Source organism: Lepeophtheirus salmonis, chromosome 5 (genome assembly GCF_016086655.4).
Source record: "Lepeophtheirus salmonis chromosome 5, UVic_Lsal_1.4, whole genome shotgun sequence".
Classification (NCBI taxonomy): domain Eukaryota; kingdom Metazoa; phylum Arthropoda; class Copepoda; order Siphonostomatoida; family Caligidae; genus Lepeophtheirus; species Lepeophtheirus salmonis.
In genome coordinates, this window is record NC_052135.2 from 50710984 (window position 1) to 50730330 (window position 19347).

Here is a 19347-nt window from a genome sequence, read left to right on the forward strand (position 1 = left end):
CCAGTTTCAAACTGTGAGTTATATGTTTGCTCTAGAAATTGAAATATGTATAAGCCAGAGCTCAAGTCCGGGCTTGTGTATTTTTTTAATGGACCCAGGACGGATACTAATTACTTGAACTTAACTCAGAAATTTGTACTCGATATCAGTTCTGTTATAAACAATATTATTCAACAGACATAAAAAAAAGAAAAATTAAGTCAACAACAAATACTTACTGATTTCAGAGTAAACCACAAAACCCGACTCCTACTGTTATGGACTTTTTGATTTATGGGACATTAAAATTGTGGTTAATTATACTCCCCCATTTGTCTGAAAGACATTTTCCAGTTTAGCTATCCCCAAAAATGAGCTCAAATAAGTAATATTATCACATATTTACAAAATACAACTTGCCTTTTCACCTTGCTACTGAATAATCTATCGAATTTTCTCTTTCTATACTTCCATTTTGGAACACTGTGATGCACAACTGGCTTCACCAAGCACACCTTTTTATTTACAAATGGTGAAGATTATTCATTTATTAATTTGATTTTCTAGACGAGGTCGGATAGCACGTCATATTTTAGCAATGTAAGTCCTCCAAATATGAGAACAGTTCTGTGATCCATCATAAAGATTGCGACCCTGAGCAAGGAACAAGTTAGGAAGTACAGTAAGGAATCTCCTAATAAGTATAAATAAATAAAGTTTAGTATTGCAAAGAACTCTACCTTCCCGGAATAGAACGAAATCCTAACCTCTGGACGACGACATCTCATCCTTTTGCTACAAACCCCACCGATCTCATTATTGAAAAGTAATGTTGGTAAACGATTGAGAATCAAAGTCATAAATGAACTTTATGGTTGTTAGGAATGGTGGTTTGGTAATCCTACAATTGAGTTCAAATCCGATAGTAATGACTAATTAATGAAGTATGCATTTGATCATCTCCTTCCAATTTACCTCGTTAATTCAATTCAAGTAATAATATTCTTGGCTCTAAACCAACTTGATTAATCACGTGGTCATCATTTTGCCACATAGTTTATGAGTTAAGGAGATTTAATTTCATTCCATTTCCTTGCACTCCCATAAATTTTACCACTTCTAGCCTTTCTCCATCCTCCACCAGTTTTTTGAAAAAAATGAATCGTTCCAAAAGTTGAATTTGGTTGCATAGTATAAAACCACAATATATGTGGGATTAAGTATTGTTTTTATTATTTGAGAAATGTATCCATTATGAGCAGTGCAAAACAATCTAAAAAAAGCCAAAATTAAAAATAAATTCAACAAGAAATGGAAAAAAAGTATTTTAATAAATTTGTATTACCGATTGAAAGTTTTGTAAATAAACTACCATAATAATATAATCTGACCCAAACTAATTTGATTCTAGAAAAGAAAAAACATTTAATTTTACTACATAACTAAGCTTTTTCCTCAACAATAGCAATATGAATGCAATACATATATAAACCATTAATAAGAGTACCTATTCCATTCGTTTTGTTTCTTGATATATATGTGAGTACATTTTTAGACCAAAAGGTGACCGCCGAAAGATGACTATAAAAGGTCAATGTTGTTCCAGTTTGAATCACATTCCTCTTTTAGATCCATTTCAATACACAACAAAATACACACACATACTAATAAGCAATGAAGGTAATCGGTTGTTTTGTTTTAATGTAATTGAGCTGATAATAATTTGCTAATCTCGCAACACTCATTACAGATTTTCATCTACATCCTTGCTTTATCTGCCTCCTCCATTGCTCGTCCTCAGGAACAAGATGAATTCTTTGATGTAATATACTATTTCTTTCATTCCAGTCCCAATTTAATATCGTCCATGTACTTATCGACAATCCTCTTTTACAGCCCAATCCTCAATACAAATTCTCCTACAAAGTTGCCAGTGATCTAACTCAAACCTACATCAATCAGGATGAATCTCGAGATGGGAACTTTGTCACTGGCGAATACAGCTATGTAGATCCCTATGGGAGTCTCATCACTGTTGTCTATGAGGCTGGTCCTGAAGGATACTCCGAGACTCGAACCGTACAAGAAGGGTTCCTTACCATTAATCCTGAAAATGCTGGTGCTGGCTCCTCCAGTGTCATACAAACGAAACCTGTTCCTACAAGGAATCCTTCATTTGATGAAGATAATATTATTCGTAAAATTGTTGGAGGCTTAACTCCATTGATCGAAGAAACCGTTGCTGAAGGTCTTGAAAACTAAAAACTAAATTAACTCCTATGAATTAATAATTGTTACCTTGGGTTATTTCCTATAACCAATGATTGAAAAATTTTATTTCCCTAAATATAAGTGTATTTCAATATCTAGTAAACCTTTCCTTGCGTTCGTTTTCATTTAAGTGTCGTTGAAGAAGAGAATATCTTCAATAAGTGCATGTTCTAAGTATATTATATTTCTAATTATTTGAATTTGTGACCAAAAGTTAGTATTACAAGAACCCAATAAGATACTTCTTTCTTAAAAAAATCAATTTAAAATGGCTCCTTCAATTTTATTGTCTTCGCTTAATACAAAGCATTAAGACAGAGTCTCCAAAATGGCATTTAGTGTGTGAAATTTTTCTTCAAGTCTCCTCTTATATTTTTACAAAAAGGCCACTAAAATCTGAACACTTTTAATTTATAACTTCAACAAAATATCACTTATTAATTGACAATAGAATTTATACATAAATAAAAATATATATAAATATGTGCGTCTGAGCTCTCTTAATCATAAATGTACCCGCATTTAGCGGCAATAATGGCTACACACTGCAGATGTAGTCCTCTATCATGGTGGCATAGTGCTGGCTAACCGTGGCTTTGAGGACCTCGGTGTTTGGATGACAGACACAGCAGTACTTCCCCTCATGATGCATCCTAGTTTAGTTGGTTGGCATCAGGGCTGCATGGGGACCAAAAGTGTAAAAAAAAAAGAGTTCAAAAGACTCATTCCAAAGACTATTACAACGGAGCAGATGGTCCCACTCGGGAAAAATATTTTCTCGTCTACAAAAAAATTTATCGAGTCTAATTTTGTGACTAAGTGTTGTGTTCCATGGTATAGAATCGGCTATGACAACGAGCCACGATAGTCTGGTGTTACGATCCATCTGTGGCCAAACAAAGAGAGAAACCCCAGATTTGATACTGCCTAGCTGAGAGTCATTCCAAGAGAAACAGACCTGAAGAAGACAGATCAGGCACCATCCAAAAGTACAAAGCTGTTTTTTTGCATTTCAACGACTCTGATTTCATCTGTGAGTCTAAAAGAAGTCAGATCCTTGGCAAAGCTCTAAAGAAGTGATCAGACAGCTGTTCACTTTTGATACGTATGCTAATAACTGTCCTTTTTTTGCAGGTACCTCAAACCAGATGTAGTCCCATCCCTATGGCCAAACTTCCCCAACTACCTCTCAACTCCTACAGCGTCATCAAGGTCAACTCAAGCTGCGACCACGTCACGTAGGGCTCAACAGTTCAATGACCTACTACGGCATTTGGAATTTGATTTCTTGAATGAGGAGTCAGTCCTCTCTGTGGAAGAACTTGATGACAAATTGGCCAAGGAGACCCTCCCATCAGACTTCATCCTCATTACAAACCATATGTTTCCCATTTGAAGCTATCCCATGACAAGTAATTAGGCCCCCAAGTAGCAGCCAGAATCCAGTTTGAGACAGAGATGTTATTCAAAATGTACCAATCTGGTGTGTTGATTTATAAAAAGGCAGTGTCACACATCACCTCAGAAGGCAAGGTCAACACTGTAATTCAAGACATCAATTTGACTTCCTTTCTGGGAGCAAAAGAAGAATTGAATCGAACAGAGACCTGGGAAGACATTTTCAACAAGTAAGTGAAGTTTTTCAACTCCTTAGAGATTGAACATACACAAGCATTTAAGCTCTCTTTCATTCGTGAGCAAATGGCTCTCCTCTTCACCAAACCAACAGCTAGAAAATATTCAAAGCACAAACTTGGACTCTCTCTCTGGAGAGATTTTGTCGACTTTGTCATCAAGTAGCAAAACAGTAAAGCACCTGGCCTCACAGTAAAAAACTTTTTAGCAACAAAGCAGACGTGCCTTGCCACAACAGATCTGACAGACTATCTTCTCCTAGATGAAGACTTCTTCTATGTACTCCTTGGCATGTTCCAGTCTGATCCCATCGGAAGAAAGTTCGGCTGGTACAGACAACTAAGTGGAGGTATCTAATACATCAGGGTGAGACAGATCGTGGAAGCAGAGAAAAAGATTCGTATTCTGAATTTTGTCAAATTCTCAGGTAAATAAGTTATTTGTTAACAGTAAGCTTCTTTATTTAGGTATGACTTATTTTTACAATATCATAAAAATATTCGACTTTTTTAAACTTTCAGGTCCGACTACTTCAGAAATTAAAGGTCTGCTGGATGAAGACATGGTAAAAGCTGAGCTCATGGATGCTCCCTACTTAGTTGCCGGGTATATTGGTTTTTCTTTGAAGAAGAAGATCAATTGTACATCATGTCAAGAGTTAATGGTCATCAGAGACACACCTACGGACTCTATAACCTTCGATAGCCCAACCAATCAGCATGTAGACCTGAAAGAGTTCATCAACATAATAAGCAGAGGGGGGGTTGTCGACTCCATCCGACCTTCTCTACCACTCCTGTCTTTATGCTTACTCCATGTTATCTTACATCACAGCTACTCCTGAAGAGAAAGACATTTTACTTGGCACACCAAATCCTAGAGCTTCATTTGTTGCCACATTCATAGACAGGATGCAGGACAGTTTAAACTCTGACATTATTGCCGTTGTGGGAGTAAAGTGCAAGGAAGGACACTCCTGGTCAGCTTTTCTTCAAATAATTTCATTCGCTTTGTTTAATGTCAAGTGCTAAACTGAATGATGACAAAAAAAGAGGATGGCAGCTAAGAATTCAGAAGCTAATATAAAAAAAGCTAAATTGCAATCAAAATCTTCTGACTTGTAGACTTGGACCAACTTTTTACGTTTTGATTGTGCCTTTTCTCTTTTATATGTTTTTAATGTTTATTTTGATTGAAGTACTAATAAAATACCACTTCTATTAGTAATATATAACCTCATTTTTATTATTTTGATGATTTTCCCTAGCAAAATACATTTAAAAACTCTTTATTTTGTAGCAAAACACTTGAAGAGACATTCTATTTAGAATAAACAAAGCCCCATATTGGAAACACGTGAGCGCAGTGTCCTGTCCTGGTTACAGGAGTCCTTGGCTCTGCAAATGGGTAATGACTAAAGTTGATAATCCTGTAGAGAAAAACGCGTGCAAGGAGAAGGGGGGAAGACTTATGGTATCATTGTTTAAAATACTGATATGATTATCAGCTGCCTGCTTTATTCTGATTTTTTAGGGTATAACGAAACTATTTTTTTGCAAAATGTTTAATGAAGATAAACTATGTATAATGTTTAATTGACTTAGACGTTTTTCATCCGTTACAGTAGATTTGAAAACATCCCACTCCATGAAATTGTACTTTATTATGAACCATATTCTCAGAATAATAACTAATGAAAAGACAAAGTAGAGTATTTTGAAATACATATGAAGTTACAAGTTTTAAAAAAAAGAAGGCTTAAATTAAATATAATCTACATGCTAAAAATAAACCATCATAAATGTATGTTAAATATACAAAATTTAACCATTAGAATCAGATAACTAATAATAACAATAAATTATAAATACAGAATATTGAAATAATAGATTGATCCAAATAATATTTTCTTGTTCTGACATCAGAATTCGGTTAAATATGTCATAACTTTAGGTTGCAAAACACAAGCGTGGAGTTTAATCAAAAAGATAATCACCTCCTTTTCTTCATGTGGAAGTTGCTATATACAATTGTGAAAAGGATCGATTTATCTCTACCGATGAGATCTAAATAATTATTAATAATAAAGTAAATGTCAAAATAATAAAATTAGATAATAAATATACTAATAAAAAAAAATGTTATAATTAAATCCATAGTAAAGATTTAGAGTAAAAGCTAATTATGTAGTAATGTCCGGCGATATTACTCCTTATTAAGAGCCTCAAAAAAGATTTTCCCCCCCCCGTTATTTATGCTTATATAACAACATACTATTATCATGAAGGATACACACAATCACTAATTATAATGCTACACCCAATGCGTCTACCCCCGTTGTTGTGACTATTTATGCAGTTGTTTTTGCCTTTAATGAGTTTTCTGAACACCATTTCGTGGAGCTTATCAACCATAGCTAAGCCTTAAGTGATAAAAAAGTAATATTTATTGACTATGTAATATTGGAAAACCTAATGATCATACACAAGTCTTTAAGTGAAGAAACTAGTGTCAGACAAACTAGTTGCAAACCCCCGTTGTTGTTACCATTTAAGCAGTTGTTTTTGCCATTTAATGAGTTGTGTATTATAAGTCTTAATATTTTTAACTAAAATAGAATCATATTTTTTGGTTAGATTTTTAAAAAATTGAATACTTACTGTTAGATAGTACAAAATTCATAGTTCCATTTCGTAATTTAGTGTGAATGACTCTAAACATACTGAAAATTATCTTAATTTCATAATTCACAATGGGAGTATTTCTATAAATTACATCATTACCAACATCCTCCATTAATTAATAATGGTTCCTCGGGAAGGGAAGAATTTACCCGTGTATTTCTCCGTAATTTTTTTTTAACGTAGGATGATTAGCAATGGATAAGGTTATATTACATACAATAAGCATCTTTGTGAGATCAAAGTTAAAGTCTGACTTGATGTATTCATCGTTAACTTGATTTGATAGATAAATATCCATAATCTAGATATGAGATGAAGATAATGAGTGGCGTCTAATTTTAGACAGGGGACTAAAGGCACATTTATATCGACAAATCCGACAAGCCATCTGTTTCTCATCTGGTAAGTATTTTCCAAATTCCTGGGCCTTCATTTCCAGAAATCCAGACAGAAGCGACGTTATTTTAGGCATTTTTATTCGGTTCCCTATCGACTATCATCATCTAATATTATATTAATATTGAATAATAAAGGTGGGAATGATAACGTTATTGATAGAAGAAGATGTATATTATTTAATCAATGATGCCATAAGTATTTCTTCCCTTTTCCTCGCACGCTTTTGTATTCTTGCCAAAATTATCAACCTTAGTAATGAACCTCCGCTACGACTGCTGTTAACTTGCGCAATCCGCGTCGTGACAAGATGTATTATAAAATATTAGAAGGGGTCCTTCATGTTCAAGAAAGCAGTGGTAGGTTTTGGTCCCCCTTAGGAAACAGCTTCCCCCCCTTCACAACCTCTTGACCGAGGTATATTTTGAAAAATAAATTAGGTCTATATCGTCACAATTTTTTATCATACAATATAATGAAATCAATGAAAGTGTAGAAGATTATCAAATTACTTGCAATGAAATTGTATCATAATCAAATACTTAATAATCAAATGATATGCAATGAATTGTTTAACAATCAGATCACCTGTGATCGTTTTACCTGAAAATGTAAATGAAGTAAAACTGGCCACTCTATTGGAAATTTTATAGAATGATTTGCATTTTGCACATTGTCCGTCCATAATGCAGATTACCTGCTTTCATGGGAATTTTGCACATTGCCCGAACATTTAACAAAATACCCAATTTTCCATATCGCCCGTACCATATATACTCTATCTGCTACTAATTCTGTCGCTATTCGTCCACTGATTAAAAGTTCCTTTTGATATACCAGGTGTAAATTTAAGTTTGATACACTTTAGATAAATGAAAATATTTTTGTACTTATCTTCAGAGGTTGGGGCTTGATCACACAATCAATGACTCGATAATTGACTGTGACTCGAAGAAAATATTCAAGGCGTTGGACTTGACTTGTACTTTATGCATAAGGCTTATCTCTTGAAAATATATTTTTATAATATACTTAGTGTGAGGATAGAAATGACCCCAACTCACAGAGAACCTACCACTCCACATGACGATCCCTTGTCCATTCCTCACACTAACACTCTTCTCACTCACCCTTCAGGTTACGGTGGAAGAACTCCTCAACATGAGAGAAGAAGCCAAGCGGAACCATGACACTCTGGTCAACGACCTCTTAGTAAAGCAGACAAAGGCTTCGACAGATCTTTGTAACGAATTCCAAACAGAGCTGGTGAAGAACGCTTCCCACCTCAAGGTGCATATGAACGCGCAGACAACCCGCCTCTTGGAACAGATGAGGACTCTCCTATCTCAGAGCATTACTGCAGATCCACAGACTTCATCCCTGGCCTCTCAGCCAGCAGCAACGACTTTACCACCCACTGCTGTAGTATTCTCTCGGACCTGTTCAGCGTCACCTAGCGCATGACTACACCTCCCACCACACAACCTGCACACACAACTCCAAACACCAGCAGCCATGCGCAGACTGGAGGTAGCGCTACCATCACCTCTAACAAAACCTTCTGGGTCTCTGAAATCGAAAAACTACCCGATACAGCAAACTTTCGACAGTTCTGTCAATGGCGTGACAACTGGAATGCTTCATCATGACCTCAAAACTTCGTGTCTTTCCCTCGCGAACAACAAATATGGACCTTCCTCAGCACTCTGGGAACGCACAGCAAGCAAATCCTGGACTACTCTTACAAGATAGACTTCGAATCCTCTGCTCTCACAGTCAACATCTTAATCGAGCATCTTCATCATTACTATAGAGGAAAAAGCAGCAAAGTTGTTGCTGAAGTTAACTTCATCAAAAGGAAGCAAATACCTGGGGAGTCATTTGACAAATATTGGTTCACGTTGAAGGACATGGCGGACAAAGCTGAACTATGCAATCATTGCGCAATGCACAGATCGTCAGGCAAATCGTCGTTGGGATCCGTGACAATGACACAAGGGTTGTTCTCGAAGAAGAATCCACATTTCCAACATTAGATAGAGCAATTGCCATCTGTAGGGCCAAAGAGCCAGCTAACAGATCTTCCTCCAAGATATCCAACACCCAGATCCAACATGTTCAGACAACACCCAGATCCAGATCATTTTGTCAATCTAGAATCTCAACCAACCACTCCTCATCATCGAACACAGATGGATCCAAGCAATCATACAGAAACTGCGGCAAAACCCATTCGCCCAGTAACGAGTATGCCCGCAAATGGACAGAATTGCAACAGCTGCAACAAGAAAGGACATTATGCTTCCATGTGGCGTAGCTCCAAAGTCTCTTCTGTATATGTTACGAACATAGACAAACAATCCTCAGAATCGAGATCAAACAAATTCTGTGAGCTCAGATCCATCACCGCCCACTTCTTCTCCATGAATGGAATCTTGCTGGGATCCCTCAAGAACGTGCTCCCAGAAAGTGGTGCTTCAGCTAACCTTATAAGTACACAGAACAGGGAACGTCTGGGGTTCAACATCGACACTGGCAGAAAGCCTGAAGGCCAACTCACAGCTGCAAACAATCTCAGCATCAACATCATTGTCAAGATGAAGGTCAAAATAAAATATCACGATATCATGACACTGATAACTTTTCAAGTATCCAGTGAGTACCAAGGCACACTCCTCAGTCTGGCCACAAGCATTATATGATATTAAAATCATACACCCTGAATTCCCAGTTCCAATTGTATCCGTCAGGAACGTCCAAATGGGCCCTGTGTTCGAAGTCCTTTACGTCAATGGTGACTCGTTCGAGTCTACCCCTGCTACAACCACTTCGCATCACTCAGGAGCACTGGTTCACAAGAATGAAAACATTCCTGAAACTGGAGAAGAAAGTATCTTCACCACCAAGGAATCCCTTCTAAGAGAATACTCTGACGTCTTTGACGGAGAAAAACATCTCAAGGTCATGGATGGACCTCCCATGGTCATCCCCCTCAAGCCCAACGCAATTCCTTTCAAAGTTAGAGGTCCCAGACCTATCCCTCTACCTCTTCGTGAGCAGGTCAAAAAGATGCTCGATGATCTAGAGTCCCGAGGAGTAATTCAAAAGATTTTTAAGCCTACTGAATGGGTCCATCCTATGTCAGTTGTTGCCATGGGAGAAAAACTGAGGCTCACTGTTGATTTAAGAAAGTTAAATGAGCATGTCTGCAGGCCGGAACACCCTATCACCTCTCCCAAAAATGCAGTGTCCAACATTCCTCCTAATGCAAAAATTTTTACAACTCTCGACGCCACCTCTGGATATCACCAGATCCCACTTCAATATATCACTACCGTCATCACCCCCTGGGGACGCTATAAACACCTTCGTGCCACCATGGGCCTCTCGTCTGCAGGAGACGAATACAACTGCCGGGGAGATGAAGCACTTGCAGGGATAGATAACATGGAAAAGGTTGTTGATGATATCATTTTATACGATAGTTCTATGCACCTTCACAAACAGAACGTAAGGAAACTCGTCGATCGCTGTAGAGACACTGGAATCACTCACAATCCCAAAAAGTTCCAGTATGGTCAAACAGAAGTCAAATTTACTGGCTTCAGAGTGACAAGCCAAGGCATCCAAGCTGACCCTGAAAAAATAAAAGCCATTGCTCAATTTCCAACACCTAAGAATATCTCAGATCTCCGTTCCTTCTTAGGATTGGTCGAGCAATTAGCAGGATTTTCAGACACGGTTTCAGCAAAATTCATGCCTCTCCGTCCACTCCTCAACCCCAAAAATCCATACATCTGGACAGAGGATCACCTCAGGGCCTTTGAAGAAGTCAAAAAGTGCTTAGTTTCTCCACCCATACTAACAACTTGTGATCCCAAAAGGGACACAATGATTCAAACAGACACAAGCAGGCTTAATGGCCTAGGGTATATATTACGAACAAGATGTCTGGAAGCTTATTGAGTGCGGTAGTTGCTTCGTCCCAGAGACAGAGGCACACTATGCCATGGTTGAGCTAGAGTTGCTCGCTGCTGTCTGGGGACTTCGTAAATGCCATAGTTATCTTTTTGGGCTACCGGAATTTATACTAATCACAGACCATCAGCCTCTCGTTACAATCATTAACAAAAAAAACCCTTGACAGTGTAGATAATACAAGAATTCAGAGGTCAAGAGTTATTTGACCCCTTACGATTTCAAAACAGTTCGGAAGAGAGGCAAGAACAATCGTATGGCTGACACACTCTCCCGCTCACCTGTGGATAAGCCCACCCAAGGGGATAATGACTTCACCCAGGATATGTATGGATCAATCCACACAATAACAGCAAATCTCCTAGACACTCTTAACAACTCAGATATATTGCAAATCGAGTGTGACCCCATCACCCTCGAGAGTATTGCATGTTATCCTATCTTGGAAGAAGTCGCTGAAGCATCTCAGAACGATCCCATCTTCTGCCTCCTAAAACATAACATTTTGGGAAAAATTGATAAACATAATATCAATCCTGTACTAAAACCATACACAAAGATTCTTCCCCATCTTACCATTGACGACGAAAACATCCTCTTCGGCAACAGAATCATCATCCCACAATTGAAACAGGATCAAATCCTCCAACGACTACACTCCAGCCATCAGGGGACAGAAAAGACATTAAAACGGGCTCGCCAAACTATTTTTTGGCCTGGAATTACAGCTGACATATGTAACATTATTGAAGCTTGTGAAGAATGCCAAACTCTTCGATCAAGTCTACCCAAGGAACCATTGAAATCGGACCCTGCGCCTAGAGATGTTTTCCAGGAGATTGCAATCGATTTTTTTGAAGTCAAAGGAAATCACTATTTAGCAATAGTCGACCGATACTCCAACTTTCTTCTCGTTCACAAATTTTTTGTCAGCACCAACATCTAAGTCTCTTATCAGCAGCCTCCTCCACCACATCGCCACCTTCGGTACACCATTAAGAATTTTTTCAGACGGAGGACTTCAATTTACAGCAGCAGAAACACAAATCTTCTTCGCTCGCTGGGGTATTGCACATAGGTTATCATTACCACACTTCCCTCAATCCAACGGACTAGCAGAATCCGCCGTTAAATCAATTAAGGTTCTGCTCCTTAAAACTGGGAATACTGAATCTGAAGCCTTTCAGGAGGGGCTGCTCGAATTAAGAAACACACCTCTACAACATGGCTCACTGTCCCCATCCCAAATCGTATTTGGAAGACCAATGAGATCAAGACTCCCTCCTCACAATCTATCACTTGCCGAGGGTTGGCAGGAACGCCTCAACGAACACGGCCACCACATTGCCAAGCAACATGAATATGCAAAGAACCACTACAACAAGGCATCAAATGAGCTTAAACCCATCCCTATTGACTCCAAAGTCTGGATCCAGGATCCAACTTCCAAAATATGGGATCGGACAGCCACTGTTCAAGGCAAGAAACAAGATAGAGAATATCTTCTCCTGCTTCCATCGGGCAGAACACTATGTAGAAACCGACGCTTCATCCAGATTCTCCGAACTCGCGAGGACATAATTACAATGCCTCAATGCGAAAGTACACTCAAGGATAACAGCCAACCTGACGAGCCTTCGAACCCACAATTACCTAAAAGATAAAGATTCGCTCCAATCCAATTTACCCCTTCAGATTGACTCAGGGCTCGAAAGGGGGTGTGAGGATAGACGTTAATAGCTCGGCTCGTGAGCTATCGCCTCATCCCTAATTATACGACGCTCTGACGTCAGAGAACATCTCTGACGATCAATAGAACATTCTATCGATATTTTTAGTATTATTATTGTGTTATGAGTAGAGAGATATACACGTGAGAGATTAAGGAATAAAATAGATATTAATTATATAAGATTAAATTATACATTATTTAATTGGTCTTATGGTAATCCCATACTTAGTATGGCTCAAGTTTCGTCCATTTCTAAGTTATTCGTTCATTTACCACACACAAATTAAGTTCAAGTTAAACACATGCCACTGTCTCAATACGCACTCATATGCTGTAATTAAGGGGATTAAAGCCAGGTGAGAATGGAGGCCAAAAGTGATTCAGTCAATAAAACCATTTTTATCCTACAAATTATGGCTGAGCTTAGGACTATGGACAGGGACAAGGTGCTCTCCTGCGATAAAGCATCGTGTTATTCTGCCTTGCTTTTTAATTCCTTATTGCAAACTTTGATATTGGCGCATAGTATGCCTAAGATTTTATTGCAGATTTCGTTTGGCATCTTGAAAATGCATTGATGTATTTGAAAGCTTTTTTTTTTGTAAGCCCAGAAAAAATAACCGGTGAATCATAAGATGGAACCCGAATTTCGTACAAATGAATTGAAGACAATAATCGGATATCTATAAGTGCAAAATCCAAAACTGATTTTAGTTTTTTTCTCAGTCTTCTGAATTTTAAAATATCAGGAATTACAGTAATTCGGGACTATTATCGTTCAGAGTCATTTTTTATCCTTAAAACAATCCCTTAACTAAAATTAGGATTAATAAAAATTATATAAAAGGGTTTTATTTATTCCGTATCTTGTACTGAACTCGATATATCTCCATTTTTAGGCTAAAAAATGATGAAAACGCACTCTTCTTTAGACCCTTAAAAAATTATTCATAATAAATAGTGATGAAGAATATCATCGCTTATATTTTAGCAAAATATAGATTTATAATTTTTTTAAAAAAGCTCTTTTTAAAAAATATACATCTCCAAGAATTTTTTTCGTATTTGTATTTTTTAAGTGATACAATTTTTCATGAGGGTGTACTAACAAATAGTTAGCATTATCATCATACTTTCTCTGATTTCAATGCCAGTTTCATGACCTTATGCCCTGTAGATGGAAGATCGTTTTTTTTGTTATGAGATACCTATAAACAATGAAGCTGTCTTACTTTGACGGGGCATGAGGTCATTAAATTGGTAATCAAATGAGGGGAAATAAGGAGATAATGTTGACTATTTGTGATAAATTATACCTCTAAAAAATGCATTAAAAAAGTATGTCATTATTGGGTCTATAAAAAAATCATAATGTGCATAGTTAAACCCGAACAATTTTGATTAATATGATAGATTTTTGAAAATGTTTCTGAACTTGGGAATGGAAGTTCATATTTCAAGAAACCAATATCAGGTAAAGATATTGTTTCTTTAAAGAAGAAAAAAATTTATTAAAGATACTTTTTCTTTAAACAAAACTTGAATGAAACAAATACTAGAAAAGGTTTAATATAAAATAAAATGAACTTGGTTATGAGAAATGACCCAAGGAAGGCATACAAGATTCGGAAGCAAAACGTGGACTGTTAATAAATGCTAATTATGTAATTAAAATAAAGAAGTTTTGTATTTTTTCCTGCATATTCCGAATCTCCTGTCCTTTTTGCATAAGTAAACAATAATAAACATTTCTCAAATCTTCCATTATAAGTGAGCAAGAAGCAAAAAGACAGAGGATCTGGATCCCAAAATTGAGGATGCAGAGATTATGGACATTGTGAAGTGCTCCAGGAGCCTCATTTTCAAGGTGGCCAAGATGGAAAAGACCTCCCTAGGAAAGAAGGAAGTGGGGGACAGAACTTGAAAAGGGATTCTGAGTTTTGGGGGACCTGAAGAAGAAAATCATGGAGGACCCCACAAAATCCATGAATTGTCTCTCTAACGAGTTTGACGTGGACGAAGGAACAATCAGTAGGACTTGGCGTTATCCTCTTACACAAGTACCCGACGCCACCTGTTGACGGACCCTCTGAAGGAAAGGAGACTGATGAGGTGCAAGAAAGTTTGTCCTTGATCAAGACAAATAGATCCACAGTAAAAATCTTCTCTGACGAGAAGATTTTCACCGTAGACCAGGTCTACAACCGTCCGAACAACCGTTAGCTTTAGGGATCACCAGAGGAGGTAAAGGGGTTGTTCTGTACAAAACATCCGGTCAAAACAATGGTCCTGGGGGTCGTGGCGTCCGACAGCATGAAGATGTCTCCCTTCTTTTTTAAGGCTGGGGATAAAATCGGCCAGGAGGCCTACTAAAAGGTGCTGAGGTTCACCATACTGCCATGGCTCAAGGCCACCTACCCCGAAGATAACTATGTGTGGACCCAAGACACACATCAGCCAAATACCAGAAGTTCTGCACAGACACCATGACTGATTTTTGGCCCAAGAATATGTGGCCATCATCTTCGCCAGATTTGAACCTGTTGGACTTTGCTGTGTAAGGTACTTTGGAGAGGGAGACTAACCGGACATCTAACCCAAAAATGGACTCCCTGAAGGCCGCCATTGTAAAGGAGTGGAACAACTTGTCCGAGAAGCCCATCATCAACTCCTGCAAGGGTTTCCAGGGTTTCCGCGCCGTGTGGAGGCTGTGATTGCTGCTGAGGGTGCTATATTGAGTGAACATGTTCACAAGGGTCGTGTCTCAAAGTTTTGTAAAAAAATTCAAAATTATTGATATTTTTCTAAAATCTGCCATTCAATCCACGTTTGGCTGCCAAACCCTGTAGGTGACGATTATTAATTAATAGGAATCGATTAAATTTTTACTTTTCAAGACCTTCAGCAATGGTTTATTCAATCAAATGAGTTGACTCCCTATGGGAGTCTCATCACTATAATCTATGAGGGTGGTTCGGAGGGTTACTTCGAAACAAGAACAGTACAAGAAGGATTCCTTACCATCAATCCTGAAAATCCTGGCATTGGCTCCTCCTGTGTCGTACATACTAAACCTGCTGCAAGAAGGGATCCCGCATTTAATGAAGATAGTATTATTTGTAAAATTGTTGGAGGATTAACTCCATTGATTGAAGAAACCGTTGCTAAAGGTCTTGAAAACTAAAAAGTAAATCGATTCCTATGAATCAATAATCCTTACCCTATGCCTCACCTTGGGGCGGCATTTTCCATGTAACCAATACATAATACTTAGATATTATATTCTTCTGAATATAAATTTATTCATTAGAATGGTGAACCTTTAGTAAAATTCATTAATAGATATTTCAAAACAAAAATCTATAATATGTAGATTATAGATACTCTGATCTGAAATATACTACAACTAGTAGTTTGTACAAAAATAATATTATTCTCCTATAAAAATAATTATTTAACTATATCATATTGACAATGATAAATTCAATTTTTTTAATTTTTTAGACCCCTTTGGTACGGGTGAGCGATAGAATTTATAATATAGCCCCTGTATATCATAAAAAATGGGTTAATATGAAAATTTAAAAAAATGTCAGATAAACTTCAAATAACATACCAATATATATGCATTAAAAATGAGAATTGCATCTTTTATTAATGTCAAAAAATTGCTAAATTAAAATTCGCGAAGAAAATTGCAAAAAACTGTTTTGCACTAATTTTGCAAAAAAATGGTTAATAGTTTTTTAGGCATTGGGAGGAGGAAAACAAAAGTACAAAGAAAAATTTGTACATGAAAGCCAAAAAAGTTATGGAATAATAATGTCGTCGAATTCATTTTTGCAAATATTGAAAAAAATCATGTCATAAAATGTTCTGAAAAATGATAATATTACCTTGTAATAATCACATATTAACAGTAAATTATTTCCTACTGGTATTTGGAAATAAAAGAAACCACAAAATGAAGGGGGTAATCCTCACAAGTTGAAAATGTTTGGGAGAAGAGCAGCTTAGCTGTCATGACATTTTATTTCATCAGCGACAAGTATCCTTGAGAGGAAGGAAATAAACACAAATCCAAGGTTTATGAACTATTGTCTTGATTTGTCTACAGATGCACGGCGTTAGTATAGCAGAAAAACTGAATAGTTTTAAATTATAATAATAACATTATAAAATTTGAAAAATCTAAGCTCAAAGCAAATTTTATATGTCAATAAGTCTAAGTTACTAAGTCAATAATTAATGATGGTTGAGTGATTGAAATTAATTTTATATTTCGAAATTATTAAACCATAAGCTATTAGTTACAAAGTAAAAAAAACTTGAGTTCTCTAGCTTACGAACAAGTTGAGAAAATGACACTTGAATGTGATTTACGAATTTCCATTCACCACTTAAAGCAGTTGAGCGTCTCCAGGACCACCGTCTACGCCTTCAGCATGTCCGAAAAGTTGGAGAGGAAGAATGGCTATGTCAAAAAGGCCAAACTGGTATCAGATGAGTAAGATTAAACAGCCCAGTTTAGTCATCTCAAGTCTATGACGGCCCATGCAAGAGATCTCAGGGTTTTATTTTGGTCTAGAACAGCCTCAATATGACCTCAGAGTCCAAAAAAAAATAAAAAAATGTTAGAACGTTCGTTTGTTCTAATCTAAAATTGAGGCCAGTAAGTCTGTCTTCAATACTGGAAGATGTATCTTCCCCCTTCGTAGATTGTCGGACTTACACCTTCCTCTGGTGCTGTGGTGTCTAAAATTTAAAGTTAGAATTGCTCAATCGCTGGATGCGAAATTAACCTCCAGAAGGTATAGTAAAGCTCTGGACCTTCTTTGTACGTCAAATAAAAAATTATGGGCTTTTTCAGGGGTATTAATGTTGTGAAAAAGTTTAGTTTACAACCCAGTTTCATATATCTGCTGGGTTTGTAAAATTAATTCTACTGTGCAAAGCCATAGACAGATTCAAATAGAAATTAAGAACTATGATTTATTTTATATGTTTACCATATTTCTTAAATGTATCATTGTCATTGAGAAACGGGGCCCACATTAGGGGTTCCCTTCCGGGATGGGGATTTCTCTGTATTTCATAGTATAAGCTTCATTTAATAATTCATTAAATTAAACATTGAAGACATTAATTGAAGAATCAATCTATTTAAAGATTAAACAGTTTATGCTTTGTAAATGATGTGGTAATTGAGTTGATAAAAAATTAGGCTCAACAAAGTAGAACCCGTGGGTTCTAAAAAATATATAAGCCTGGCACTGTTAGTGATGTTGATTAAATGATATTATATGGGTAGGACATACTTAAAAATTTATTCTTTCTTCTTCAAGGATAAAAAGAAATGCATAAATTTCGAAGTATTTATGCATTACTAACGACATCTAAATATTTGTTGGGATCCGGAAATTTAAAAATTTGTTTACCCGTGAAAAGTAGGGGTATCCAGGGGCGTCCGCAGAGGGTGGGGAGGAGGGGTTGAAGCTCCTCCCCCAAAAAAAAAAAGGAATTTTTACTTTTTCCTAGAAAATTAAATATAATTTTTCAATTTTTTTTTCAAAAAATATAGTTTTTAGTGAATAGCTTGATGTTATCTCATAAGATGCAGATACGGAAAAAGTAATACAAATTTATATAAATGAGCAAAAATTCCAGCAATTTTATCGATCCTCCAAAATGGCGAGCGCCCCTGCTCTTGGTTGTTATTCAAACTATTGAGTACACTCTTGCTCAAGAGTTTTGAGCGGCGCTCGATTGAGCGCTGCTCACTAATGCTTTGTAGATATAGTATATATTTAAGTCCCAACTTTTCAATCTGCGATATTCTTACAATGCTTTATGTACATATTGCTGAACAACTTTACAGTTTCGAAAAGCAGCACTTTTTCTGCTTCTGAACGACGCAACTACTGGAAAAGTAGCCTTTGCAAGATTGGGTTCAAAATCTTCTATGAACTTATGGTTAAGAAATATAAAAACCCGAACAACAGATAACACAAGGAAGTCAAAAAAGGCGTGTATTTCATCCGAACGACGCAAACATATATTTATTAAACGAGTATTTAATAACGCTATATAGTGTAATAACACCAAAAACAGGCTTATAAATATATATATAAGATTAACCTAACTCTAGCTCTTCCCCTGCAGACACCCCTACCTTTCTCGGTATTTTTTTTTTAATTCTGGGATCCCATCAAATATTTTGATGTCCTTAATAAATAATTAAATACTATAACATTTTTATACTTGAAGAAGAAATAATAAAATTTAAAGCAAGTCAACCCATACAATATAATTTTATCAACATCACTAATAGTGCCCGGGTTAGATTTTTTTTACCCCACAGGTTCCACTTTGTTGAGTCTCATTTATTAACAACTCATATACTGCATCATTTACAAAGCATAGAACGTTTAATCTTTAAACGGATTTATTCTTCACTTAATGTATTCAACAGAAATTCAATAAATTATATATTATAAATGAAGCTAATTTTATGAAACACAGAGAAATCCCGATCCTAGAAGGGAACCCCTAATGTGGACCCCCTTTATCAATGACAATAAGGTAAACAAATAAAATAAATCCTAGTACTATATTTCTATTTGAATCAGTCAATGTTCTGATAACCTTTTATGAATAAAAGATATTAATCAA

At 36.6% G+C, this 19347-nt stretch overlaps 1 protein-coding gene across 1 annotated transcript; it reads left to right on the forward strand.

Annotated features, from left to right (window-relative positions):
* The first annotated feature begins 1546 nt into the window (after positions 1–1546).
* On the forward strand, positions 1547–2316 carry LOC121117816 (cuticle protein 21-like). The gene is made up of 3 exons (XM_040712317.2): positions 1547–1659; positions 1730–1801; positions 1876–2316. The coding sequence occupies exons 1-3, from the start codon at positions 1654–1656 to the stop codon at positions 2239–2241; spliced, it is 444 nt and encodes a 147-aa protein (XP_040568251.1). The 5' UTR covers positions 1547–1653; the 3' UTR covers positions 2242–2316.
* The last annotated feature ends 17031 nt before the right edge of the window (positions 2317–19347 follow it).

Coding starts and splice junctions, on each gene's coding strand:
- LOC121117816 (XM_040712317.2), top strand. Junction 1,802..1,875: donor AACAAGATGAATTCTTTGAT/GTAATATACTAT, acceptor CCTCTTTTACAG/CCCAATCCTCAATACAAATT.